This window comes from Zeugodacus cucurbitae, chromosome 6, assembly GCF_028554725.1.
Source record: "Zeugodacus cucurbitae isolate PBARC_wt_2022May chromosome 6, idZeuCucr1.2, whole genome shotgun sequence".
Classification (NCBI taxonomy): domain Eukaryota; kingdom Metazoa; phylum Arthropoda; class Insecta; order Diptera; family Tephritidae; genus Zeugodacus; species Zeugodacus cucurbitae.
The window spans coordinates 72468229-72496096 of record NC_071671.1 but is presented as its reverse complement, the minus strand read 5'-3'; the positions used below and the strand labels follow the sequence as shown (position 1 = coordinate 72496096).

General features: G+C 40.7%; 1 protein-coding gene across 1 annotated transcript; it reads left to right on the top strand.

Annotated features, from left to right (window-relative positions):
* The first annotated feature begins 1140 nt into the window (after positions 1-1140).
* On the top strand, positions 1141-27612 carry LOC105221360 (uncharacterized). The gene is made up of 5 exons (XM_011198269.2): positions 1141-1357; positions 1689-1768; positions 22870-23242; positions 23328-26709; positions 26917-27612. The coding sequence occupies exons 2-5, from the start codon at positions 1748-1750 to the stop codon at positions 27107-27109; spliced, it is 3969 nt and encodes a 1322-aa protein (XP_011196571.2). The 5' UTR covers positions 1141-1357; positions 1689-1747; the 3' UTR covers positions 27110-27612.
* The last annotated feature ends 256 nt before the right edge of the window (positions 27613-27868 follow it).

Sequence of the window (27868 nt, the reverse complement as noted above, 5' to 3'; positions counted from 1 at the left end):
TGTGGCCGAGCTATAGTGCTGCTGTAGTTGTAATTGCACAGTCGAACATGAAAGATAATGTGAATTACGTGTAATGCAGTGAACCTGCGTGGCATGCAGGCATTAATTCGTCGAGATTAATGTTGCCCGTTTGAAAGTAGCAAGTTGCAACATCATTTTCGAAGTGAACAGAGCCTCAAAAAGGTTCCCTACCAGTTGCCTAGTTCCGCACGGAGAGTTGAGAGTTGAAGACGGCGACTTTAGTGTGATTCCAACATTTGTTTCCATAAGTATCGTCCAAAGACATTCAGTCAGATGTGACTGTGTTAGTCAGATGACTAACATGAATGAATCTTCGAAATATTGGCGTTGCTGTTCAGTAAATCACGGATCTGCTTGCCTGACCTTTCCCAACTGATCGGTTTCAAAATATTTTATTGAGCAGAGTGAATTCCATTTGGAATTATTCATAAGAAGAGCTATTTGCCTAATGACCTTTCCAACGCACCCGCAGCAGCATGTCAACAGCGGCTTATTTGTAAACCAAGCTTCCAAGTAGAGCATTCAAACATTTCAGCGCTATGGTGGGTTTCGCTGTATTTGTCGAAACCAACTTAGTCATGGTGAATTTGCATGCAACCTGCTCATCTGCAAGAGTTGGCTGCGCGAGCACCGGCGCATGCGCGCAACCTCTTCAACGGCGCGATTGTTAACACTTTTACTTGCGCGCTCGCCACTGTTCCGAAGAGCCAACGTTTGAGATTGTTTTTGCTACACTTTTGCTTTTCAACATTTGCCTGACGTCCCCTTTGTTGTTCGCCCGAAGCCCGCAGACTGTAGGCAACCCAGCAAGCGCCAGCCACTCCATCAGCACTTCAGCTCCACTTCATTCGGCTCATTGCAAACCTGACTCAACGCGTCGACGTTGTGCTGGCTGCGACACTGGGCAAGCACATGCGCAGCGCGCCGATGTTGCGCTTTCTTTGTCTGCTCTTTAGCGCAATTTGCTGTTGTCTTTTGCGCCGCTTCTTGTGGGCTTGCTTGTCTGTCCGCTGGTGAGCGTCTTTTTTGGCGCTTCGATAGTGACGGCGCACTGGTGTCGTCGTGGTAGCTGCGAAAGAAGCGACCCGTCGTCGCATTGGCCGCCTGACTGAAATTTCAATTCCGTCGAATTCAGTTCAACATTAACCATAACGTCGTACGGTTCGGTGGTGCGCGTGAAACCCTCCAACGTTCGAGTGACAGTCGCTACATACATACCTATATGTGTGTAACGTTCAAATAAAGCAAATCGAGAAAGGACATTCGCGTGTTGTTTTTGTATTTATTGTTTTTTTTTTTCGCTGTTTGTTGTGCTAAAGATTATCGCTAGTTTTACGTAAGTAAACTGCTCGTGTTGTTGTTGTTGTGAAATTGAAATTAATTAGACTTGCTCGATGATTTCTGAAGTGTTTTCGGCACATTTATGCTTGCACCCGAGTGACACCCAGTGAAACTTTCTTCGCGCCAATGCAAATCCACCTCGGCATGAAATGATAATCAAATAATCAAAAACAAACTAAGAAGTTACTAATTAACTGTAAAGTGAACGCGGTTGTTTAAATTAAATTAAATTCTTTTTTTTCTTTTCGCATCACTTTCTTCTGCTTCTTTGCTGTGTGTAATTGAAATTGGATTTTTACTTACTTCCCTACAACATTTTTCCATAGAAATTCGACTCGCTGTTGATTTGCTGCTGCGCCCGAAGATAACTGTTTCGCCTGCAGCCATGAGGATTACACTTGTGCTGGTAAGTTGAAGTGCTGCGAAGGCAGGCAAGAACTGATGTTAAAATGATTACATCCATAGCAAAAATTCATAATTGTAAATGTGATAGGGTCCGAAATATGTCATGGAGTAAACGTAAAGTGACCTCCAACTAAGAATATCGGTTTGCTATAAAATTCTACATCTTTCAAATGTTTTCGAAGCAGGCTTCAGGAAGCGCTGTTGTTCCACAAGTTCAACAGTTGGTTTGGAGTTCAAAAGATTTAAGAAACGAACTTGGTTTTGCGCTTGGCAAGGGTCGCCAATAGTCGTCAGAGAAAAGAGAATTTATATATATTATTTTTTCATAATTTCGTAGGCTACAAATTATTGAAATTTTAATTAAAAATATTAATTCTCTCGTAAATACATTCCCTCAGTCCCTTTAAAGCGCAGTAGTCTTCAACAAGTGAGTGGAGAAAACTGCCTTTGAGCCACAATTCTGTGGCATTCCTTTCATAATATATATAATGCTGAAGAATTCACAAATCCAAATATTTATGTGTATCTATGCTTGGCTGTGAGTGTGTGTGCCCGCAAAACGATGCTGATTAATTGCCATTTGAGCAAATGATGTACTAACCTATGCATCTAATAACTGTAATTAAACCCGTTAATCTCACAGCCACCTTGCTTTCGTATTGAATGTAGTTACCTTCAGTTCTTCGCATGCAGCCGGGTCAGCAGGGTACTCACATATGCCATATATTATACCGTTATATGAAAATAAATGAACAAACAAACGACTCACACAAAGCGGCTGAGAGGTGTTGCATGTGAAACCGCTTCCGGCAATTTGCAACACAGAAAATGAAAGGGAAAACGGAAAAGTGTGAGCACAGAACCAAAGTGAATAGATATGTACTCGCACTTAGTGGTAAGTAAAAGTACTTTGCGATTTGCAGAAGATAGTAATTACTCGGCGTGTTTTCGCTTCACTTTTGTTTGAAGTTTTGTGCTTCTTTGTGTTCGTGGGTCGAGTCGAGCGCCAGCGCAGCAAGATGATATCTGTAAATGCCATACGAAAGCATCGTGTGCCCTGCAGAGGATGGTCAGGTTTTTTGTCTGATCGTAAAAAATGGATACAAATTAACTAAATGAAGCTAAACTAGAGAAAATAAGAAATAAATGTTAATTTAGAAATATGCGGAAGTACTCTTGGGGACTAAGAAAGTTGTAATCTCGTTAAGTTCCTATGATTGTATATTGGGAAAATTCTAGCAAATTAAAATCCAGATAGAGTTAGCTGCTTAGGTGTCTCCCAGCTGCACTGCCTCAAAGATTATCCTAAAAATAATTGCAAAGTTTACAATTGGTAATTGGCTAAAAGAATTAAAAATTATTATGTTGAAATATCATCAGCTAAACCACAACTCAACTATTTCCATTAATCGAACTTGACTGCCTCACGATTTCCCAGCAGGGTCTGCATGCAGTGGCTGAGTTTGCATATTTGCTTTGTGCTTTGCAAATATTGAAATAAACAACTGTGTGGAAAGTAAAGATGTGTGTGTGTGTGTGCGAGTGTGTGTTTGCAAATATTCATTACATGCGTTGGCATATTTGTCAACATATCAACTTACTGCATAAATTCAACAATTCAACAGCCGCGTCCTACTGTCTGGCCACATATTTGTTGTAAGCGCGTCATTACTTAACATTTTATTGCAAATTAACGGCGAAACTCAAACACAACAACACAGGCGAGTATGGCGAGTCGGTCGATTGTTGCGGTGCTGCAACGCGCGATGGCGGCAACAGGTGGAGAAAAATTATAAATAAATAGCTCTCTCTCCGAGGGGAGATAAGGAAAGCACACAATTCTGCGAATGCGAAATTTTCGAAAAATTTTCGAAACCAAAAGAAGAATGAAAAGAGAGCGAAAAAAGTCGGTGAGTTATTTGTGCCACCATTCACCCACTTCCGTTTTGCGATTTGCATGCGAAGTGTGCAGTCAAGCTGGTGCTTTAATTTAGCGGTAAACACACACACATGCACGCATATGGTAGCATGTGTATGAAGGTAAAAATGTTAAGCCGAAGCCCACAAACTCACTTAACTTTCTACACAGCGCCAAAAAGGCAAAAGAAAACATTTTTATAATAACAACAATAAATACAGCGGGAAACAATCGAAGAGCGTCAAACTCAACAAAAATGCACACACACACACACAAACATACACACATGTTAACTGTCATGAATCCACTTGTTGGCCGATTAGAGGTGACGCTTGATTGGCGGTTTGCATGCCGAGTGAATATTAAAAGGCGCTTTTTATTACATTGTATTTATTGCTTATTGCTTGGGCTGGGCTTTGAGTTTAGCGACTGACTGGAGGAAAAGCTATGGGCTCAATGCGACAAAAGTAATTTTTCCAAGAATCTCCAAAACTGTATACCTGTGGTCATAGCCTGTTAAACTTATAAGAATAATATTAACGAAGAAAAGAGAAGAGTTTGCTAAAATTCACCGAATATAAGAAATGCCAAGAATATAGCATTGTTCCCGGGCATAAATGAAAATAATTGTAATAGAGAAATTTGTAGTGGGTTCGATTAATGTTGAGTGGCAAGGCAGCTAGCGTCGGTAATTTATGCTAATCATGTGCACTCTTCAAATATTTCCGATAAATCAAAAATATGTTTAAAAACTACTTTCTTTTGTTGGCCTCAAAAGCGCATGAAGGCTGAATGTTTTTTTAGATTTTCTTGCTGTTAAGCACACGTAAGTCGATACATACAGACAGTTGCTAGTTATGGGCACATAATGAGCGGTGAAATTGCTAACTTCCGTAGAAGAACCGATACGGCCATTTGAGTGAAGCATGCAAAGACTCTGATTGAGCAATCCATTGTTGATGTTTCTAGGAATAACAAAGCAATTTCTAGTATTAAAGAGTATAAAGTTTTTTTTTGTTTTTTTGGCTTATTAATTTCTACAACATCTCAAGAATATTATCCTAAATTTTCAAGTCGATCTGAATAATAGTTTCGGAGTTACACCCTTTGGAAGGTGAGCTCTCCAAGTCAGGTTACACAAAACTTTAAACGCGTTTTTCACGGAACCGGGTTTTCAAAGTCGGTATTAAATTTTCTCGTAAACTACTCAACCGATCTTGATGAAATTTTGCACAGGTGTTCGAGATACAATTTACTCATGCTTGAAATACCAAAGTAAAGTAAACTATTCTAAAAATATATAATGAAAATAATCTGTCGCCAAAAAATCTCTGCCAATCTTCAGCAAATTATTGACCCTCAAGCACTCCAGAGGCACCTTATCACTTGCTCCACATCTGTACTGCCAAACGAGCTGGCATTTCAACACTTTCATTGCAATTAATTACACCGAAGACCCCGCGCAGCCGCGCGTTCCCCACAATTTCACGCAATCAGCGTTATCGGTCGTTGTTTGGCCAAAGCAACGACAATTGTACAGTTAACGAGTATTCAATGCTTTCAATTGGTCACGCTTCTTCTCTCGCTGTCTGCCATTCTTCCATTCTGCCAGAGATTTTTGTATGCCGCTCACACACACACACACAATTCAGCCACAACAACACGCACTTGTTTGAGCATTTTGAAGGTTTCTGGGTCAGTCCGATAAAATTTGTCTTCTTTCTTTTCGATGAAAAGAAACTATTGTCACTTGTGAAGAAAGAAAACTGTAAGCTCAAATACTACTTAAGTACAATGTAGTACTTTGACAATGCCTTACACGCTCTCATCAATTGCATCAATTGTTAGTCCAGCAAAAGCAGAAGGGCCCTCAGTTGGCCTTTTGCCATTTAGTTAAGTGATATTCGCCTTCGCTGGAATGCGCTTCAGTTCGCCGCTATTTGTTTATATTTCGACGGCTTCAATGGTGTTTTGCAACAAATCTCATTGCTTTATTTGTGTTAATTGTGTTTGCTGTTGTTGTTGTAGTTGTTTGTTTTTGTCTATTAAAATTCACTTGTCGTCACTTTAGCCTTGGATGTTTATCTTTGCTCGCCACTTTGCGAACTATTAGCTATTGATTGTTGTTGCTCCACGCTCTGCCATGCCATGCCATGCTATCTACACTATCTAATTGGGGCCATCTGCGTTTGCTTTTAATTTGGGCGATTGGCCGATTGTGTGTTGATGGCGACGCGCTTAATGCAGACGCTACAAATATGCAAGCATTGTTGTTTTTGCAGTGCCGATTTGCTGTGACCCTGAGTCATTGTTATTGCACTTGCACCAACTAGTTTGATTGGTATGTGGGTCTTTAAACACACACACACACACTCATCACGAGATCTAGCCGCCGAAGAATTGCACCATTGGACATCAACCATATTGCAGATATGTGCATGAGAATGACTCTTCGGTTCGTCTGTGATCGCATTTAATTAATATGTAAGATAATAAGCTGATTCAAACGACTTACGCAACGAACTTCATTTGATTGAATTGGCATTTATAAAGAGCAAAGATCGGCTTTAATTGTTTCATTTACACTAGAAATGACATGGTTTCAAATAACGACCTTAATAGGGACAAATGTTCAGTTTAAATACTAAAGAAGCCGAGGCGAAAAGCCAGATGGGTAAATCAAACAGAAACCTTTATACTTCAGCGATGACTTTGATTTGTAGAGAATGGTCCACCCACCCAATTCTACTCTAATGACTCAAAATTAAACTTCCTTTAACCCCTGCTCCTGACAAAAAGTGAATTCAAAATCTTTTGAGAGGCTTCATTAGGAATTAAAATATTTGTCAATTAAACTCATAAACTTGTGCATTTGTTTATGCCCTCATTTATCCGTGAACATTCGCAATCCGCGAACGAAAGCGAAATTTGGACTGTCCATTTCAGCAACGAGTTTATATAATCTTGAACTTTCATGCCACACAAGGCAAAAATGGACATCGAAGTGAAGCGGTGACTTGAGACACAAACCGGCTGCAACACTCGCTCGCTACACTTGGCAGCGAACAAGCAGTCCGCGCGCGTTTTCACATCACCACACACGCAGCTGGCTGGCTTTACCCTTGGCGACCGCTTTAACAACCAGCTGCACTTGTTGTTCCGAAAATGGGAGCTGCGTCGCGATTCAGATCAGCTGGAAACACATTAAGAAATACTCGTACAAGTGCCCCTACAAGTTGAGCTGAACACGGCAAATGTAAAGGTCAACGAGAGCGTTAAGTCGTGTAATGGGTGCCATTAAGCCGTGAAATTAAAAATAAAATAAAATGTAATTAAAAATAAACATAAAAATAAAAATAATGAAATATCAAAATAATCGCACGACCATAAAACAAGTTTAAATGAAATTGGTTAATTAATTGGCTAAGTGCGCTTAACGTGTCCGACCCGCGTCGGTGGGAAGGTCACGCGTAATGAGGTCTCTCAGCCGGAAACATTTTCAACGTACGAGCGAGCTTTGCTGCAGTCTTCCACTCCACTTTTTGGACAATTCGGCTAACTAATATCGGAACTCAACTGATTGTGGAGCCTCTAATCGCGCACTTCTTAGCGTAACTGCGACAGCTGCCACAGACGCGCTTATCAAGTCAGTTGGGTAACAGTTAAGCGCGTGTGTGTGGCGCTTAACTCATAAGCGAGTCAACCGCAATATTACAAAATGCCAAACAATTGAAAATAAAATTAAATAATTTAGCCAAAAATCGAAATGAAAACAAAGACACTGCATGTATGTGTGTATGTGTGTGAGGTAAGCGTACAAAGATGCTCGCTCCATCACAGAAACACAAACAAACAAACAAACACACGCCAAGTCGTCGGCGCTGACAGCCTTAACTTCAAGGAATGCCTTTCACTTTTCAATTTGTTGGCGTCGCCGTCGCCGCCGTCGCTTATGACACACACACACACACAGCACACTTGGTGCTGGTTGCCAAGTGACCAAGTGAATCGCGGGGCTGCTTGCGTTGCACAGATGCAACCGCTCGCTGTGGCGGCGGCACCCGTTCGCTTTACGGCTGACAATGTGACTGCAACTCGTGTGGCGATGACTTTTGCATGTTCGCCAACGTTTATGGCCAAAATGTGACTTGTAAATGTGGCCTGTGCTGTGGTGGAACGACCATCCGACTATCGCTTGAGCATAACTTTGGGATTTCGTCATGGCATCGTAAATTTCTGTGTAGCGACTGGGAGGCCGTTAGTGTGTGAAGCGCCAGATCGCTGTGACGTAAAGCGCTTGGACATTATTGCAAGTCTTCTGTTTATTAAGTCTTCTATGAACTCATGTACGTGAGAGACGCACACACTGGTTCGCCATAAATATAAATCAACCGTTTCAAAAGGCGCCGAATATTAGTATAGTTTGTGTTTAGATTTAAGTTCCACAACAAAAATGCGCTCACTAACTTTCCTTGTACGTATCATCCTAGCCAATCTGCATTTTTGTAATATTTAATATTTTATATTATTAACTAATATCCGCACTTTGTATGCAATTACGAGACTTAATTAAAAATAGTGACGGTCGGGCCTTGCTGTGCGCCGATTCGCCACACTTTTGTATCACATGTATATGTGATGGCGTTAATTAAAAGAAATAATTAAAAGAAAAATGAGCGGATGAATTACTGCCAAGTAATGTAAATGAGAGAAAAAGTACAAGTAATCAAAGCGAAAATTAATTTAGCTTTCCAAAGTGTTTTTATTATTACGCTTGAGGCACAATTACACTCACACAAACATACAATTAATTAAACAATCTTTTATACTAATGACCAAAGAAATTGAAGCGTTTCTTTAATATCATGAATATATACATTTTCCAAGGCTCACTAACCCACATTCTACATGATTTTTTATTGTTTGTTTTTGCAAAGATTTTGAAGACCTTTTCCTTTGGTGATTTTGATTAAATTTTTTAAAATTCAGCTTGCTTTCTGTCGCTTCAAAGAGAAATTTAGAAAAAAAACTTAATTAAGCAATGCAACTCAGTTGTTGCTATAAATGAAATCCATTGCATAGATGTCATTTCTCTGTGTGAGGCGAGCATTTTGAAAACAAAGTTCGAAATACGCCGAGTACCTGAGCCACATTCAAGACCGATATTGCTGAGTACAAAATCAAAGTGACATAATTTCTTAGCCAAAAGTGGCCACACATTGGCGCTTCTGAGCGCATCGTGCACGCCTATTTAGCAGAACTAGTGGGATTTGTTGCCCAATTCGGTGCATATGTTCGTAAATATAATATTACTTCACGTCTTCTCGCTCTACTTTCGCTTTCATTTACGTTAAATCATTTTATTGCCTCCACTTTTGTCTACTTTTGTACACGCACACACACACAACAACAACAAACACGAGAAACAGAGAAATTGAATACTTTTGCTCCCATTGTCTCAGCTTTAATGTTGTTTCGATGTTTGGTTTAGCGCCGATGGCTTTTGGCCTTTCGAATACCTCGTGGCCCCGAGCATCAACAACAGCAGCAACAACGACCACAATATGTAACAACAACAGAAATCTATTTCACTCTCATAATTATAATTAGTGGTTTGCTATGTTGAAATTAACACTAAATGAAACCGATTTTTGTTCGTCTTTTCGCCTTTTCTCGTTGCTCTCCATTAATTGTCACTGTCGCTTTGTTGTTGTGAGATACAAATGTATCAGCATCGCCATCGCCATATTATAAAAGATAACCGCATAATAACCTTGTGCCTGCTCCAAAACACACATTTGCCCCCACATTTGTTTGTTGTTATTTGTTGCTATGCCGGAGGCTTTGTTGTTGTTGGACCATTTCGAATTTCGGCTGCGGTGTAGTTAATGGTGTCTCATTTGTTATACGAGAATGTGCTCGACACAAACGTGTGTGGGTTGCATGTATTGACCTTGCCCACCAGAAAGGCAGAATGTAACTGTTATGTAATAGATTTCAGATCTCTTCGTTCAGATGCAAAACTTCGGAATGAAATCTGAAAGACGCTCTTAAGTGTTGTATGGATTACTGAGTAATGCCGATAGTAAAAAATATTTATTTGAGATCTATATTTTGAGATCCGAGTTCTAAATACTCGGTAATCAGAACTACGAAGAAAGTGGTCCACTCCTAAACCTTTAATGATGATTCGGCAATTCTGCCTCGGCGAGTGTTGGAAGCCATGCCAACGATCACAGTTTGCTAATAAAATGTGGACAACATTAAATGGGTCGTCGCGGTGGCTGCAGTAGTCGTGATGCATGACTGGCGTTGCACAGACATTGGTGGCGCATATTATTTTCGAAAACCAAACCGAACAAATAAGGAAATGCATGAGTGCAATAACGTGTAATAACATGTAATTGCATAAGTAACTGCACGGGAGTGACACCAATCGCGCTTCACGTTGCAGGCGACCGTTTGCCTCCACCACCCAATTCACCCAATTTTCACGTAAACCCACATGAAAGCCCACAATTTGAGGAAATATGTTCAGAAAGTGATGGCAAATTGCCAAACCATTGAATTGACAGGAAAATCACCACTCCACTTTGAGCTAGTGTGGCAAGTCGACGCCACGACTAAATTCCTCTAAAAGTTAGTCTAAATGCTCTCCTCGCTTAGGCAAATAATCCCCTATTCCTCCAGCTTGTTTTACTGCCAAGCACATACATGTGTAAGTCTGTGTGCATATCCCGTTACCCATTTTGTTGTATCCAACTGGTTTTGATGGCCTCTTCTGCTTCTTACAACATCAACTGGTTTAAGCCATCCACTGTTGTCGTAGTCGAATTGCAGCCTGTGGCGGTGAGAAAGGAGGGAAAAGTGACTAGAAAAAGTCATTATACCCGCTTTCGTTTTCATTGAGTGCCCGTCGAAAAGCGATTGACCTCTGCAACAACAACTCCATCGACATCATCGACATTTCGATTGCACACAATCTCGCTTTGAACGTTTTCTTGTTTTCTTGAAAGCTGTCTTCATTTCGGACACATACTCGTAATATTTGTTTTTATGAGTTGCGTGCGTCTTTAATTTGTAGTCTCCATTGCTCTTTAACGGTGTTTACAATTCGCCGAAGGCACTTAAAATGCTTTTCTCACAAATTACGCTGATACAGTTTTAATGGATGGCATTTGAACTCCAGCGGGTCTCTGCATGGCTCTGGATTTGGCTGTTGATCGCTGTGTGCTTTTTGCAGTTGGAGCTCTTAGGCAGATAGCCCTCACTGTCGTAGCTGCAAATGGGTGGCCCTTGATATGCAATTGTCACCTTGACGCCTGCGTTGAAGGCCTATCTTCATGTGCAATTTGTGGCGATCAAGCGCCAAACGTTGACTCTAATTGCCGCAAGTCTATCTGAGGTGCAGCCAATTTAAATGACACATGAAGTGCTCGAACTATTTACGAAGTACATGTGTTACAGCGAGTGTAATTGCGGTGCAATTGTGTAAAACAGGGCTTAATCGAGTGTTGATGGCACCAGAATGACAAATTGGCCGCTGCCGGCGATATTTTAAGGCACTCAGCAAATCTATTGAAGGCTAAACAAGCTAATGAGCGACAAATGGGACAATTTACTTTTTAAGTAGAGAAAATGGAAAATATCCTGTCGAGTGCACTGATGACTAACACAACTCGAAACTCGGAATTGAAATTGAAACCAAATGTTATGGAAAAGCCTTCCACTCCAAATTATGATTTTTCATGGAATCAAAAGTTTAAAAGTGAGGCTGCAAGTGAGTAAATAACCCGAACTGAAGACTTCAGCTACAAACCTGTTCTTGCGTATTATGTCCTTTTCGACTTTTTTTTGTATATTTAACAGTCACTTATACTGGTATACACATATAAATATATTTATGGGAGTATTGAAAACGGCAGGAGTATATTGCTCTACATCCATACACACATTTACAGAACTCATAGACAAAAATTAGCAGCAACAAGTATTGACCAGAAAAACTACTTTCAAACACACATACACACACACTAAAGCACTCTTTGGGCCATCCTCACTACTGCATCGCAAATATTTGCGCATGCGATAAGTCACATGTTGAAGATGATGCTGTAATATCATTGCATGCAACAACAATAAAGGGCATTGGAGATTGCTTGCGCTGTGCTTCTTCTTATTAGCGAGAGTTTGCAGAAAATCTTCATTTGCGCCTATGTATATCCATAGATATATGTATATGGGTAGATATTTGGCATATGAATTTTGGTTTCCTTTCTTTCGCACCTGCTTAAATTGGCTCCTGATAACGGCTTGTCAGGCAGAAGGAAGTCTAAACCCCACTTACTGGCATACATGCCATTTGTAACCGCATTTACGCTTGTGTTTGTGTGTGTGTGTGTTTATGTGGGCTTAGTGCGGTGTGCCAGCAAATTAGAGGAAATGCGAGATTGGCGCACAGCGTAAACGTAATAATTTAATTATAGTTGGTTAGTTACGTCACACATATACGCTTAATCACTGGTAGTCGGGTGAACATATGTACGTGTATTTGGGGTACTAAGCTCTTAAAAATTGAATATGAACCAGTTCATGTTTCATAAGAAATATCAAACAACTAAATTCAGTTTTCTCCTGCTCGCCTTTAAAGATCAATTATCAGACAGGCGTTGCAGCGATTTTGACAGCCTTATTCAGGAAGTCGGAAATTTTCGGAGAAAATTGTATTCAAATAGAAAAATATACTTAAAATAACGTAAAATTTAATAATATTTAGCAACTGGATACAAGTACCGCTAAAATACGATAAATAAATCCACCATGTGGCCTGGGCTTAAGCATGAAGATTTGCTGTAGAAAAATCAGGGATTCATAAGCTGGGATGAATAATCGCATTATTTGGCAAACTTAAGATTAAGAAAACGAAGAAGATGCCATAACTGTTAACCTCAAATCATCGCTGAGAGTAAGTATTTCGCAACCAAAACAAATACAAGTGTATATATAACTGTACACACTCGCTTGCAGATGCCGACTGCATAAATGGCCGAATCCATTCACCGGTTTGGCAGGCGGCTTGGCAAGTTGCAGGTTTTCAAGTGACATGTGGCAAGTTGCCGAGCAGCTTCTTCAGCGCATGAAATCGAAAACGAAAATAACAACGAGAAAATGAAAAATGAAAACAAAAACAAAAGTAAAAACAAGTAATCAGACACTTGAACCATTGAATGCATAATCGAGTGGCATTGCGTTGAGAAAAAGTATCGAGTAGAAAGTGAAATGGCTGCAGCAGACGCTCGCCATACGAGTATAACATATATGTTTGTAAATATGTATGAGTTGTTGGTGCAATCGAAAAGAAACACTCTTCAGTGGGTATATCGCTTCAGATTAAGCACATAATAAGCTGTGCGCCTGCCAATCATACAATTGTTGCGAGAAATAACGGAAATTGCGTCAATTTAAGATAACGGTCGCTGAAATAATTAAACACGAACAGGTGCGACCGTTTTGTTCGACCCGTTTGCCAATATTATTTCATGCCTATACATGTATAATGGCAATTTTCTAGTCTTCAGTCTTCTAATTTGCGTAATCAAAATGGAATTTGTTATTGTCAAATGGATATGCTCATAAACTCAAATATTTCTACACCAAACAGAAGACGTCGTACATTAATTATGTCTTCACGCTTTTTGTACATGACTTGCAACAAATGCTCACCTAGAATATAAGTCGAACAAACCAACACCAAAAACAATAACAGCTAACTGTATAATTAGCAGTGGCATCCATCGGCCGTTACAATATGAGCATTTTGCGCCTCACTCCAAACAACAACAACAACAACCAGTTGCGCTTCTTCAACACCGCCATTTAACTGCATACTCAATTGCATATGGATGACTCGCATAATAAGCAACTGACAATCGACAATGAGTTCATGGCATGCAATGAGTCGTATAAGCGTTCAACACTCAGCGCCGAGGCATGTCCCACTGTCCGCCAGTCGCTTGCCGCTGCTTTGCACTTCCAATTCACCGCGATGTATGTGAATGTTGTTGTTGCTTTGTTTTTGTCTTGCGCTGTTGCCGTCACAGACTCCATTCCCAGCACATTTGACTGTGTGATTGTTGTTGTTTTAGTAGTTGCAAGCGGTTATAATTCGCCGTGGATATGCTAAGCTGCTATGGCATGGCATCTGTATTGGCATTCATTTATTCCATCACCAACAACTCGCAAACTCCGACTTTAACTTGGCTCTTCTGCAGCAAAGACACGTTCCGCCCCGCTCTTCGACTTCGTCTTCTCCTCTGCCCGATTATACACTCCTTATCAACGGCATTCGCAGGTAGCAGCTGCCACTTCGCAGTTATGCATTCGTAATGTCTGCTGTGGCAATTAGCTTCTTGTTCGCATCTAACTAATGCCGTTGCGTCAGCCGAGCTTGCGAATGAATCTCCAGCCGGCGGACCGCCTCCGTGCGTCTGCAATTCTATTTTTTTGCGTGGATTCGCGTGCAACTGATGTGCCACATGTTGGTTTTGTTGTTGTTTAGCTTGTTGTTTTAACAAGCGATTGCGCTACTGTCTTCTGTAGCTGTCTTAATCTTCGGGCACTTAGCAGTTGCTTTGGTTAACAGTTGCAGCCAACTACAGATACTCGTTGACGAAGTCAAAAAACGGCAGATATATACTAAAGATGATTTTAATTCACATTAAAGATAAAGGATAACGAATTGTCTTATTCTAAATTTAGTTTATTCAACTTGTCAAATGACTTTCAAACTCGGAAAATTGGAAGCACATACTTGGGACAAGAATTAGAAAACAATTGTGGTTGGCATTCAAGTTCAAGTCGCCCAGGGAAATAAACCCTAAACACGATTTGAATGATTTGAACCCTTCCTTCGGATATTGCTATTTTGTTTCCATAAATTTTTGGATTCCCAGCATAGCTTTCCGATGGCCTATTATACAATCTTCGGCTCATCGACGACCATGATTCGTTTATAGTGAAAACTCGTTTACTGTTACATATTTGGTACTTGTGTAACCTCAAGTATGTTTCGCCAAAATTTATGGGCTGTTTTGTAATAATTTACATTAAATCAAATATTTACCGTTATTTTATTGTTATTACCACAAACTATTTCACTTGTCAATTCACTTTCATTTCATCGAAGACACAAGAGACAAAAACATAATACCGTTACAAAACTACATACATCGATAGGCGACGAAAGTTTATTACGATTTCTCATTTCAGGTGTTAATTAGTCGCTGGACAAACAAGTCATCCACACCACTAACAACACTAACATTTGTATACTTATTGCATTTACATAAATATTAATATGCACATACATACATACACACATATCTATTGGTCTGTCTGTTCGAAAACATGACATTTACAATTCGCTTGGCACGCAGCGCTGACATTCACATACATACTTGTACACACACACACAAACTCACACATTCACAAACCAGACATTTTTATGGCGGCCAGTTCGTCTGTCCATTGTAGGCGTAAATTTTCGTCTGTCCATTGAAGGAGTAAATTTTACATTTTAAGAGGCCTTTCCAGGTGTTATTTCTCGACTCGAGTAATTGAAGGCGAATCAAAGCGATCATTTGGAATACAAAAGCTTTGGCACTTTTTGAAAGCATTATTCAAAACAAGTAAGGAAGGGCTAAGTTCGGGTGTAACCGAACATTTTATACTCTCGCAATTTATTGATGTAATTTTATAAAGATAACACAAGTCGACCCATATATTCGGTATAAAGTTCAATAGAATAACGAAAATCATCATAAATAGTATATGGGGACTGAGGTAATTCCTAAACCGATTTCACTCATTTTCACCACTAAGATACAATGTATCGAAGACTATACGCCCACTAAATTTAATATTACTTATAATTAGGTATATGGGATCTGGGGGAAGTTTTGACCCGATTTTTACCATTTCAGGTACAGAGAGAAACTGTTATAAGAAAAAAATTCAGAGGGAATGAGTTACATTAAAATATCTGAGGGATTTACCTATATTTTCGGTGAAAAATTAACCTTAGGCACTGAGTTCTTCATGTTTGATATCAGGGGCCTTGAAAAGTCATGGTTCGATTTTGACAATTTTTCCACAAGTGATGTCACAGCTCAAATACAGTATTTGTGTAAAGTTTTATTCCGCTAGCTTCATTGGTTCCTTATGAATACATTATAAGGTGAACGAATCAGATGGAATTCAAAATTGGGTTATATGGGAAGTAGACGTAGTTGTGAACCGATTTCGCCCATATTCCACCCGTGTCATCAGTGTGTCAAGAAAGTGTTATGTACCGAATTTCATTGAAATCGGTCGAATAGTTCTTGAGATACGCCACGCCCATTTTCCATTTTGTAAAAAAATCTCAGTGCAGCTTTCTTCTGCCTTTTCTTATGTAAAATTTGGTGTTTCTGACGTTTTTCGTTAGGGAGTTAACCCACTTTTAGTAATTTTCAACCTAACCTTTGTATGGGAGGTGGGCGTGGTTATTATCCGATTTCTTTCATTTTTGGACTGTATAAGGTAATGGCTAAAAGAAACGACTGCAGAAAGTTTGGCTTATATAGCTTTATTGGTTTGCGAGTTATATACAAAAACCCTATTTGGGGCGGGGTCACGCCCACTTTTCCAAAAAAATTACATCCAAATGTGCCCCTCCCTAATGGGATCCTATGTTCCAAATTTCATTTTCATAACTTTATTTATGGCTTAGTTATGACACTGTATAGGTTTTCGGTTTCCTCCATTTTGTGGGCGTCGCAGTGGACCGATTTTGCCCATTTTCGAAAGCAACCTCCTCAGGGTGCCAAGGAACATGTGTTCCAAGTTTCATTAAGATATCTTAATTTTTACTCAAGTTATCGCTTGCACGGACAGACGGACAGACGGACAGACGGACGGACAGACGGACAGACATCCGGATTTCAAATCTACTCGTCATCCTGATCATTTGTGTATATATAACCCCATATCTAACTCTTATATTTCTTGGTGACACAAACAACCGTTATGTGAACAAAACTATGATACTCTGTGCAACAGGTTGCGAGAGTATAATTATAAACAGTAGCTATAGAAATTGATAAATTCATACATTTCTGAATTGTTTCGCCAATAATACCTTAGAATGCAATTTATCAAACCTTACCTCATCATATGCCGTATACATAATATATTATAAGTAAAGGGTGATTTTTTAAGAGCTTGATAACTTTAAAAAAAAAAAAACGCATAAAATTTGCAAAATCTCATCGGTTCTTTATTTGAAACGTTAGATTGGTTCATGACATTTACTTTTTGAAGATAATTTCATTTAAATGTTGACCGCGGCTGCGTCTTAGGTGGTCCATTCGGAAAGTCCAATTTTGGGCAACTTTTTCGAGCATTTCGGCCGGAATAGCCCGAATTTCTTCGGAAATGTTGTCTTCCAAAGCTGGAATAGTTGCTGGCTTATTTCTGTAGACTTTAGACTTGACGTAGCCCCACAAAAAATAGTCTAAAGGCGTTAAATCGCATGATCTTGGTGGCCAACTTACGGGTCCATTTCTTGAGATGAATTGTTCTCCGAAGTTTTCCCTCAAAATGGCCATAGAATCGCGAGCTGTGTGGCATGTAGCGCCATCTTGTTGAAACCACATGTCAACCAAGTTCAGTTCTTCCATTTTTGGCAACAAAAAGTTTGTTAGCATCGAACGATAGCGATCGCCATTCACCGTAACGTTGCGTCCAACAGCATCTTTGAAAAAATACGGTCCAATGATTCCACCAGCGTACAAACCACACCAAACAGTGCATTTTTCGGGATGCATGGGCAGTTCTTGAACGGCTTCTGGTTGCTCTTCACCCCAAATGCGGCAATTTTGCTTATTTACGTAGCCATTCAACCAGAAATGAGCCTCATCGCTGAACAAAATTTGTCGATAAAAAAGCGGATTTTCTGCCAACTTTTCTAGGGCCCATTCACTGAAAATTCGACGTTGTGGCAGATCGTTCGGCTTCAGTTCTTGCACGAGCTGTATTTTATACGGTTTTACACCAAGATCTTTGCGTAAAATCTTCCATGTGGTCGAATAATACAAACCCAATTGCTGCGAACGGCGACGAATCGACATTTCACGGTCTTCAGCCACACTCTCAGAAACAGACGCAATATTCTCTTCTGTACGCACTGTACGCATTCGTGTGGTTGGTTTAATGTCCAATAAAGTAAACTGAGTGCGAAACTTGGTCACAATCGCATTAATTGTTTGCTCACTTGGTCGATTATGTAGACCATAAATCGGACGTAAAGCGCGAAACACATTTCGAACCGAACACTGATTTTGGTAATAAAATTCAATGATTTGCAAGCGTTGCTCGTTAGTAAGTCTATTCATGATGAAATGTCAAAGCATACTGAGCATCTTTCTCTTTGACACCATGTCTGAAATCCCACGTGATCTGTCAAATACTAATGCATGAAAATCCTAACCTCAAAAAAATCACCCGTTATAAGTGGTCTAGTAATCGCCGTGTACTTCTACATTCTTGGCGCTTACCCGTGTGTCACGCTGCTTGGACTATCATTAATCAAGTAATTGAACGGCATGACACCAACTCAAAGTTTATCCAGCAATTTGCACCTATGGACATAATGTAAACACATTTAACAGCTATGTGGGTGGGTGTGATGTGTGTGACACAGTGACACGAAAACATCGTGACCTTACATCCACACATGCATTTATTTTATCCACCGCAACCGGTGCAACAGGTGGCACCACACCCACCGCCATCAACGACGTAAAGCAAATAATTGCACGCAGTCAGCCTTTGTGGCAAGCGAAGCGAACACGAACAAAACACGAAGTACTCATTATACACCACTCAACCCATCGAGCCACCTCCCATTCCAGCTCATCGTTTAGTTTGGGATACTAATTTTATTCCATTTATTCTGAGACAGAAAAAATTAGAGTATATATTGGCATACTTTTTCCTCTAAAGGAAAAAAACAGCAAAAAAAATATTCATATTTCTGTAAGAGTTGGAAGACCTTAAAGACACCCATCGACCACCTGATCCCGCCCAGTGTGTGTGTGTGTGTGCGTGTGTCTATTGCTGTTGCAGATGTGCCATTGACGCTTGAAGTGAATGCCAGCGAACAGATTTCGATCGCTCGAACTGAAGCGAATGAAGCCACTCGCATTCGACGCCATTGTTCGATCGCCCTCATTAATGCGACTCTATTTATTTATGCAGTTATTTTTATTGTCTCTTTTGCCCTTTGAAAACTCACCGATCGCATGAATTATGCAGATGTTGGCCAAGACGATTGTTGTTGTTTTGCTCTATTTCGCCTTCTCTAGTTCAAAGCTTGTCGATGAACAGCCGAAATGCGAATGAAATGAGTCTGCAACTCCAGTTGGTCTTCTGCACCGGTGTGTAGACATGTCTCTAAAATTTCCAGACTCCCTTTGTTTTCAATTCATACACATCTGAGTTAACAGTTACTTTCACATTATTCCATAAATGTTCCAAATATTTGAGGGAATAGAAGAGAACTCGATAAAGATGAACTCTTTGTCATAAAAAAATGTTGTAAGAATAGAACTCGTGGTCTTTGGAATTCTTTAGATTAAGAGGAAAGTATTGATAAAAATCTTTATTTAGGTTATTCGGTTTTTAGAGTACGTAACTATATATGTGGTGATACTGACTTTATAATAAAGGTTTCAGAGAATGATCGACCACGACAGTGGTCTCTACGTAATCGGAATGGACCCGGACTCATGTCCGGTTAGGGAGTATCACCACAGTAGCCATCCTTTGAGTTATATGCAGAATGTTTTATGCTGCTACAACAACAACAAAAATGTTCTGGGAACATTTAAGCGAGAAATGGGAAGGTTTACGAATTTTCCGAATTTATCAATACTTGGAAAATATTATTATATATATATATATTTGTTTTGTAATCCAACTCTGTGGTCAAGGCACAGTCATGGTCATGCTTTGTTTTCGTTTCTATAATACTTTGAATGTTGTTTTTGTTGCGATGTTTTTAATATTACACTTTTAAAGACATCGGTCAGTGTGATTATGCAATCGCTTAGTAACTGACAAATTAGCTATTCATTAACGTTTGACATGAGTTTAGGTGAAATTAACGGTCAATTAACAACAATGCGGAAATGAGATAACACGAAAGAAGAAGCCACAAATATGCAAATTAAAGACGTCTGCAATTAGGCAAAACCCGTTATTAGTAAAAATAAAATTAATACCTAAGAAAACTAGGCATTCAAGAGAATGCAGAGAGTGCGGAGAACAGCAACAAACAACGATGGAGCGGCAATTTGTTCCCCCAAAAAACTGACCTACGCTTCTGCGTCTTCTAGAGGAGAGAAGTGTAAAAATTGGGAAATAAATGCGGATATTTTTAGAAATGTGCCAGCAGCAATGCGTTGAAAGAAATAAAATTAAATAACGGTGATAATAACGCTCACGCCTCCGCCGCCGTAGAAGCCGGATTGAGCGATCTCTGGTCGCAGACGGAATATTTACATAAATCAACCGCCAAGTGCGTGTGCGAGTGTGTGTGCTGGTGCACAACAATGAGAGAAAGTTGCGCACAGCTGCCAAGAAATCAGCAAAAACAAATGATTGTTGTTGTAAGCGAAATGCGATTGCTCCAACAAATTAACAGGCAACGCTGCCAACTCAGCCGGTCCGCATTTACGACTGAGGTAGCGCTGACAGTAGCAACGGCAAATTGAGTGGAGATAACCCCAGCAAATTACACAACAACAGCAATACACACAACCGCACACCGAGCTATTCATGATACCCATAATAATAAATTAACATTTTTTCTTTCGCATTACGAATTTCGAGTTCCGAATATGAATAAAGTGGGCGGGTCAAGGTGTGCAGCGCGAGGGGAGAAAGGGGGAGCGCATAAAGATTATGAAAAACTTCGAGTAAATGTAAATATTGTGAGTAAACAAACGAAGCAGCCATAAAGACAATGGCGGCCAACAAGTGGAGCGAGTTGGCAACTGGTGTTGTGTTGTTGCTGTTCACAGACATGCAACTGAGATTTAGTTGAACCGATTTTTAGCTTCGTTAAAGTGTTTATCAGTAAGTGGAAAAGAGTGAAAAGTGTCCCTGTTTTGAATGACCGAAGAGTTTTGGTTGTGCAAAGATAGAGAAGCGCTCGGGAAGCAGCACAGAAAAAGCAGTTATGACAATCGGCAATTCGCTCTTCTTTTGACTTTGACACCAGGTAACATGTGTCACGTAATAAAGCCAATGCCTGTGGTCACAAGGTCACAAGAGTGGTCGGAAAATGAAAATAGTGGACTTGGTGAGAGAAAGATCTTTGCAATACAGTGGAACTTCTCTAACTCGAATCACCATAATCCACAAAAAAATGCGAGTTATAGATATATGATTTATGCAATCCATAAGTGGCATATCATAAATTGTGTTCGCCTCCATACAATATAGGGAATTTTTTAAATTTCTAAAAAAATATTATCGCCTGATCGAAAAGTTCGATTTATGGAATGAAAATTGTATGAAATTTGACTCCTATTGCCAGTTCCAAAGTTCGAATTATGGAAGTTCCACAGTATCACATTTTAGACGAGCATTTGAAAAGCTGTGTTCGTTTCTTAATACACTCAAGAACTAGCCAGCCGAGTGGGTTTAAATTCAATGGTTACTGTTGTGAGGTCAATATATATCGAACTCAGATTTAGTCACATTGATTTGAAATCTACGATCGTATGTCGCTTTTGCTGAGATTTCTCTACAGCTTTTATAATTCAATTGGCTGTCGATAGAATTAAAGCTTTTAAGATCACACATTGACCGACCTGAATTCATAATATGTAATTCATTAGATATTCCTATTGTTTTATTGATGTTATTACGTTCATGCAATACTTCGATTTCGTCATTACTACCTACAAATATATGTTTTTTATCCAAAAACTGTTGCCTCTTTTATCATTTCATAATTGCCCTCTAAATTTTCTGTGCTTTTATGCTTCATACTATTGCATTGTAAGCAATGAATGAAGAGCAAAAAAGTCATAACGGTAAATTACTACTTAGTGACATTCGGAACGTGTTGGAAGCGTGTGCCATTCGTTCGTGTATTTGTGTCGTGCGTGAGGAATTGCGCTGAAAGGGTATTTTGGCGTAATTAAATGAAGCGATAAATGACTTGATAACTTTTGTGAGGCAAGACATGAGAAGCACGGCGTTAACGTATGTAGGCTTTTGTATAAAGGCATTACCTGCTCTTATTAGGCCATTATCAATTCGGTTGCCTACGCCGTCATAAACTTTGGCATTGACCTGCTCAACTTTTGCGCGAGTTCAAAGAGTTATTTTTCGCATTAAATCCAAGCAGTAAAGTCTGGGGCAAAAGTCTGTATGAGAAGAGCTTGCTCCTTGAGGTAAAAATACTTTCGATTCCATCCTGGGTTCAAGTTGCTGTCTTTTCCAATGCCAGCTCTCGGAGCATATTTTCCATAAAACCCATCAGACCTTCGAAGGCTCACATCACATATGAGTGGGAAATCTTGTGCAAATAACACGAGTCATCACTTAAACACGTACGAGTATGTGTAAGCATTAGCGTTGAACCTATAACTCAACTCATTTTGATTAATGATCGGTAGACACTTTCATTTCGCTTCGTTTCCAGATTAAACGCCGATTAACTGCAATTTTTCATACTTAGCAAATTCATTTAATTGCAATCGCAATTATTTCAGATATTTAAGCGTTTGGCGAACTAGCTGGCATGCGCTCAAGTGGCTTAGTGGTGGTGCGGTGTCATTTGTTACTTCTCAGTCTTTTTGATGTTTTTAATTCCCTTTCGCTTTCCGCGCGTTGGCCTGGCATAGGCGCACTTTGTTACGCAACTCGATAATTTGTTCACATAACGGCTTTCCGCGAACTTTCAAATTGAATTCGTTGCCAATTTTTATATTTGATTCACTACAGTCTCGAAAAATAATTTACTTCTTCCAAGAAAAATTGCAATCAACGTATAAGGTGACCCTCTGTTATGTAATAATAATCTCTTTCTTGCAAAAATATAATTAACCATCTCCTTCTTCTTTTTCCAGTTGATTGGGATTTCGATATCCATAGCATCAGCGCTGGCTACAGCCGACGGCTCCGATGCCAAACAACGTGCCAAGGCGTCGACGGTGAAGTCTACTACAAATACAAAGGTCGCAGAGAGCGAAAATACAAAGGCAGCGACAAAAACATTAGCGAAGCCTGCTACCATAGTGAAGCCAGCTCGTGAAGCGAAGGTTCTTAAGTCATCAGCAGGGACCACGAACACCAACGATAAACGCGGAAAGCGCACACTTTATGACTTCGAAAACGCCGGTTTCCTCTATCCGGAAATCGCAAGTCGACGAGCGGGCTACGAAAATGACGGACAAGCTTATTACCCACAAAGTGGTTATTACAACGGACAAAGTGCGATTGGTGAGTGAGAGTTGTAGGAGACATGAAAAGTAGTAACTGACTAACTAAAATTTATTTGATTTTTGTTTCTTTAACCGCTTTCTAGCACAATTCCCAAACAACTACGTTGGACCCCAATATTATCCACAATATCTGGAAGCGCCCGAGCCCATCATTGAGATTATCATAAAGGATTCAAATGAAACTCTACCTGAGCCCGAACCGCAACCCATTGTTACCAAGAAGAAGAAAGAAAAAGTTCATGTATTCTATGTGAACTACAAGAAGGACCAGAATAACAAATTGCATTTGGAAAGTCCCATCGCCTCACTTAACAACGATGACAACGAAGAAGAGGAGGAGGAAGAGGAGATCGTTCATTACCCAGTACCTGCAACACCAGCTCCACCAGTGAAGACCACCACATTGCGCACTATCATCCATCCGGATTCTGAGAAGTATCACAGCAATAGTGGTATTCATGTAACCTTCGGTTCCGAGAGCAAGTCCCAAACGGGACACCAGCTTGAAGAACACAACGCCGAAAGCGTACAGAGCCAAGTGGTTGCCATTCCTGTCGGCGGTGGCGCACAGTCTGGTAGTTTCAAGGCTGACGCTTACAATACACGGTCTGACTTCGGAGCTAGCACACATAGTCAGTCGCAGGCTGGTGCCAATCAACTATTTACAGGACATTTCCAGCAGGCACACCAGCAGCAGCAACAACAACAAGCCCAACAGCAGTACCAGCATCAGAAGCAGCAACTCCCATTGCAACAAAACGGCAATTACTTCCGACCACCAGCAGCCCTTGTCCAGCAGCAGCCTTCTCCGAACTTCTACCAAAAGCAGCAACAATCACAATATCAACACAACCAGCAACAGCAGCAACAGTCACAACAACAACAGCGCCCTCAGTTCAGTTCATCGTTTAAAAATGTGGCCGCTCCACCACCGCCACCACCCCAACCAGCTCTGCCGACTTTGCAACAGCTGCCACAACTGCAGTCACAATTTCGTAAAAATTTTGGAGCTTCTAGTTCGCCACAAAGTCACTTTTACTCCAACCACAACCAACAATATCAGCAGCAGTCCAGCAATCAGCAACAGTCCTTCTTCAGCAGTCTAATCCAGAAACCCACACCCGCTCCATCGAAACAATCGGTGTTTTTCCCCACCGCACCACCTAAAACTCAAGAGTTGCCTTCCCGCCAATCGGGATTACCTTACCAGCCAGTTAAGTTCCGTCCCACACTGCCAGCACAACCCCACATCAAGCAAGTGCCCATACCGGCTAAGTTGGAGAACACCAATTACCAAACTTCACAAACGCAACAACAACATTACCATCAACCACAACACTCCTCAAACGCGGTGAAACACCAGCAGAGCTATCACTCACAACAGCCCTTCCAGTTCAATCGGCAACCACAATATGTCCAACAGCCGACGTTCTCACTACCGTCACCACAGACGACACAATCGAGCAGCAACAATGGCAACAACAGCAATTACTTTAAACAGACTTCTCAACAATCTCACTCCCACTCGCAGTTGATCAGCCAGAAATTGGCCTCAAGTCGTTTCCAACCACAACAGCAACAACAAGCACAACAATCATATCAGCAACCTCAGCAACAGGTTCAACAGCAGCAGAACCAGCAAAAGGCTCACCAACAGTCCTACCCACAGATCCAACAACAATCGCAACAACAGCTACAGCAGTCACAGCAGCAAACTTATCAAACACAACAGAAAAACCAACAACAAATTCAGAGTCAACAGAGCAGCTTGCCAAGTTCAAACAGCCCCACCGCTGCCTCCTTGCAGTCGCCATCGGATCCAATTAGGTCCATTCACAACTACTTCGGTGTGCAAGCTTCCAAGGAAACCGAGCTTCTTAAGTCGATACCGAAATATGAACAGCACATAACAGAAACCATCGAGACCCCAATCGGCGGCGGCAGCAGCAGCGGGCAATACAACAACTTTGGCAGTTTTGGCTACCACACACAAAATCAGGTGTTGCACGACATACCAGCACCGCACTTGGGTCCCACGCCAGCACCACAAAGCGCTCAACAATCTTACCAACAACAGCAACAGTCCAGCTCAAGTTTTGCAAGCGGCAGCTCAGTGAATACTCATTACATCACAGCGGCCGCATTGCAATCGGTTAAAAATCAACAACAACAACAACAATTTAGCAATTTTGTGACAGCACAGAACAACCACCATTCCGCCTATCCCACGACGACGCCAGCGCCTCCACAGTACGCCCAAACGACAGATGGCGAGAAGGTCATGATTATAACGCCTTTGCCACCGACTGCATATAACCAATATCACTCAAGTCAGTACCAGCAGGAGGCAGGTGCTACGCAAGTGCTCGCCAGTTCGCCCGCATTGCAGACACAGCCCGCGACCAACTTCGCGCAGCAACCGAGACAATCCGGTGCCGGTAGTTTGATATCTTCAACCGTTCCCAACGCCGCTGCGGGTGGCTCGTCACAATTTGGCGTATCGACCTTCCACTCTGATGTATTCAGGGAACTTGAACAGCGCCGCAATGAAGAAAAGTCTGCGGTGAGTCAATTCAGTTTCGGCTCACAGGTAGCATCAAGCAATGACAAGCCCTACCTACCCGCTGTTCAAGCCAGTGCCAGCAACTCCAATTACGGTGCAGTCTCTACCGCAACCAGCAGCACTGCCGCTCCACAGAGTGCCCAGAACATCCAGGGAAGCAACAAAGAAGCTAAAGCATCTCAAACACTACTTCAATTGCCCGACGAAGTTCCCGATGACTTGCGTCAACAGCTGCTCTCATCCGGCATTCTCAACAACGCCGACATTTCTGTCTTGGACTATGATAAGGTGGGCGATGTAGCTTTGGAGAATCTACCTGCCGAGCACCTGCAGCACTTCTATGGCGCTGGAGGAGCAGCACAGATTTCCGCTTCTAAAAAAGTAGTCACGGTCGTCAAGCCGAATGGAGATAAAGTCTCACTTAGTGAAAAGGATATTGAACGTGTCAAGCAGTCGAACGCATTACCCCACAAACAAGGTGTTGATGTAAAAGTAGTGCATTTTGGTTCTGAAAATGAGAAGAGTGTTTCGGAAAAGTATATTAAGACCGATGCGACGGTGGTGCCACCTGTCGACTTGGCCGAACGCCAGTACAATCGATATTTACCGCTAAAAATTAACGGTGCCCATTTCCCTTTACCCGATAGTGATGAGTTGCGTGGTAAAAAGATCGTGAGCGTTGTGGTTTTGGCACCGGTGGAGGCCCAACCACCATCCAATGATAGCAGTGAACGGCGTAGTGAACGCGAGACCGCTGCAGATGACAAGGAAGTGAAATTTATTGGTGGTGATCTGATCAAGACTTTGGTGAAGAAGCCTACAAAGGAGAATTTCAAACGTTGGTTGGAGAAGGAAGCCCGAACGGACTTGGAACAGCAATCCGTGGTCCTTCTAGTGGCGAAGTAAGTATAAAACAGCAAAAGATTAAACACTTTCAATATCGGCTAATTCAATGATGACTTCTTCGACTTAGACTTAACGAAATGTTAAGTCTACAAATACCCTCTATACGTTTCGTTTAAAAGATAAAACCGCACTTTATTCACCCAAAGCCTTTATATTTTTTGTATGTTAAATTTATAATTTATTTTACATATTACTTGAAACAGATCCAGCGACGAAGCAGAGCAAGAGATCTTCATGTACGACATATCGACGGGGGCAGTGAATAAATTGAATGGTGAACTCTCCAGTTCTTTCGTAAATGTGGCTGAGGAGAATGCCAGCTCAGAAGATTTGGATCACGCCTCCACCTTGGACCCCAGCGTGCTAGAGACAATGATGCAAAAGAGCCGAAGATGAGCGATAAGCGCTGCGAACAATTGTGCCACTCAAATGTGCGAGAAAAGCCATTTAAATAAAGACATTTTTAAAACACTAACTGTTTGAGGAAAAAACTAAAACGACTCGTGAGAAATCAACACAAATTCCTTAGAAATTGAGCCAAGCGTCACCAGCGGAAAACGACTTGCGGGGATATTCCCCACACAATCGCCACCACCTTTGTTCTTATTTTTATAATCTTCCCATTTCCTATTTCTTCCGTTATTATTTTTCCATATTTTTTCCGGGTAACGGTTCGCGGTGGGCTTTTATTTCTCTTTTCTGTTTCTTCAAAAATCTATGAAGTACTCTTTTCGGCTGCTCTTCAACTTTTGTATAAATTTTATATTCTTTATTTAATTAATTATAGTTAATTTTTATACGATAAATATTTTTGTACATATGAAAGTTAAAATTAATGATGAAAGAGAACTATATTTTATGTAGTCTATAAAATGTTAATAAAAAAATTACAAAAACAAAATATCTTATCCTTTTAAACTTTTCTTGTTGTGTAACTTGTTCTTTGACTGATTCTCAATAAAAAGGCCAAAAGAATTGTCTTTGTACAAAGGAACATTTGGTAAAGACAAACAAGAAAGATGCTAGATAAAGGCCAGCAACTTCAATCGAATCAGCGAAAGTTAATTCCTATTGGGTCAAATGTAACGGTAGTAAAAGTTGGTGCGTTAATTACAACTAATAATTTGTTCAAGGCAAAGGTAACCATGCGCAATT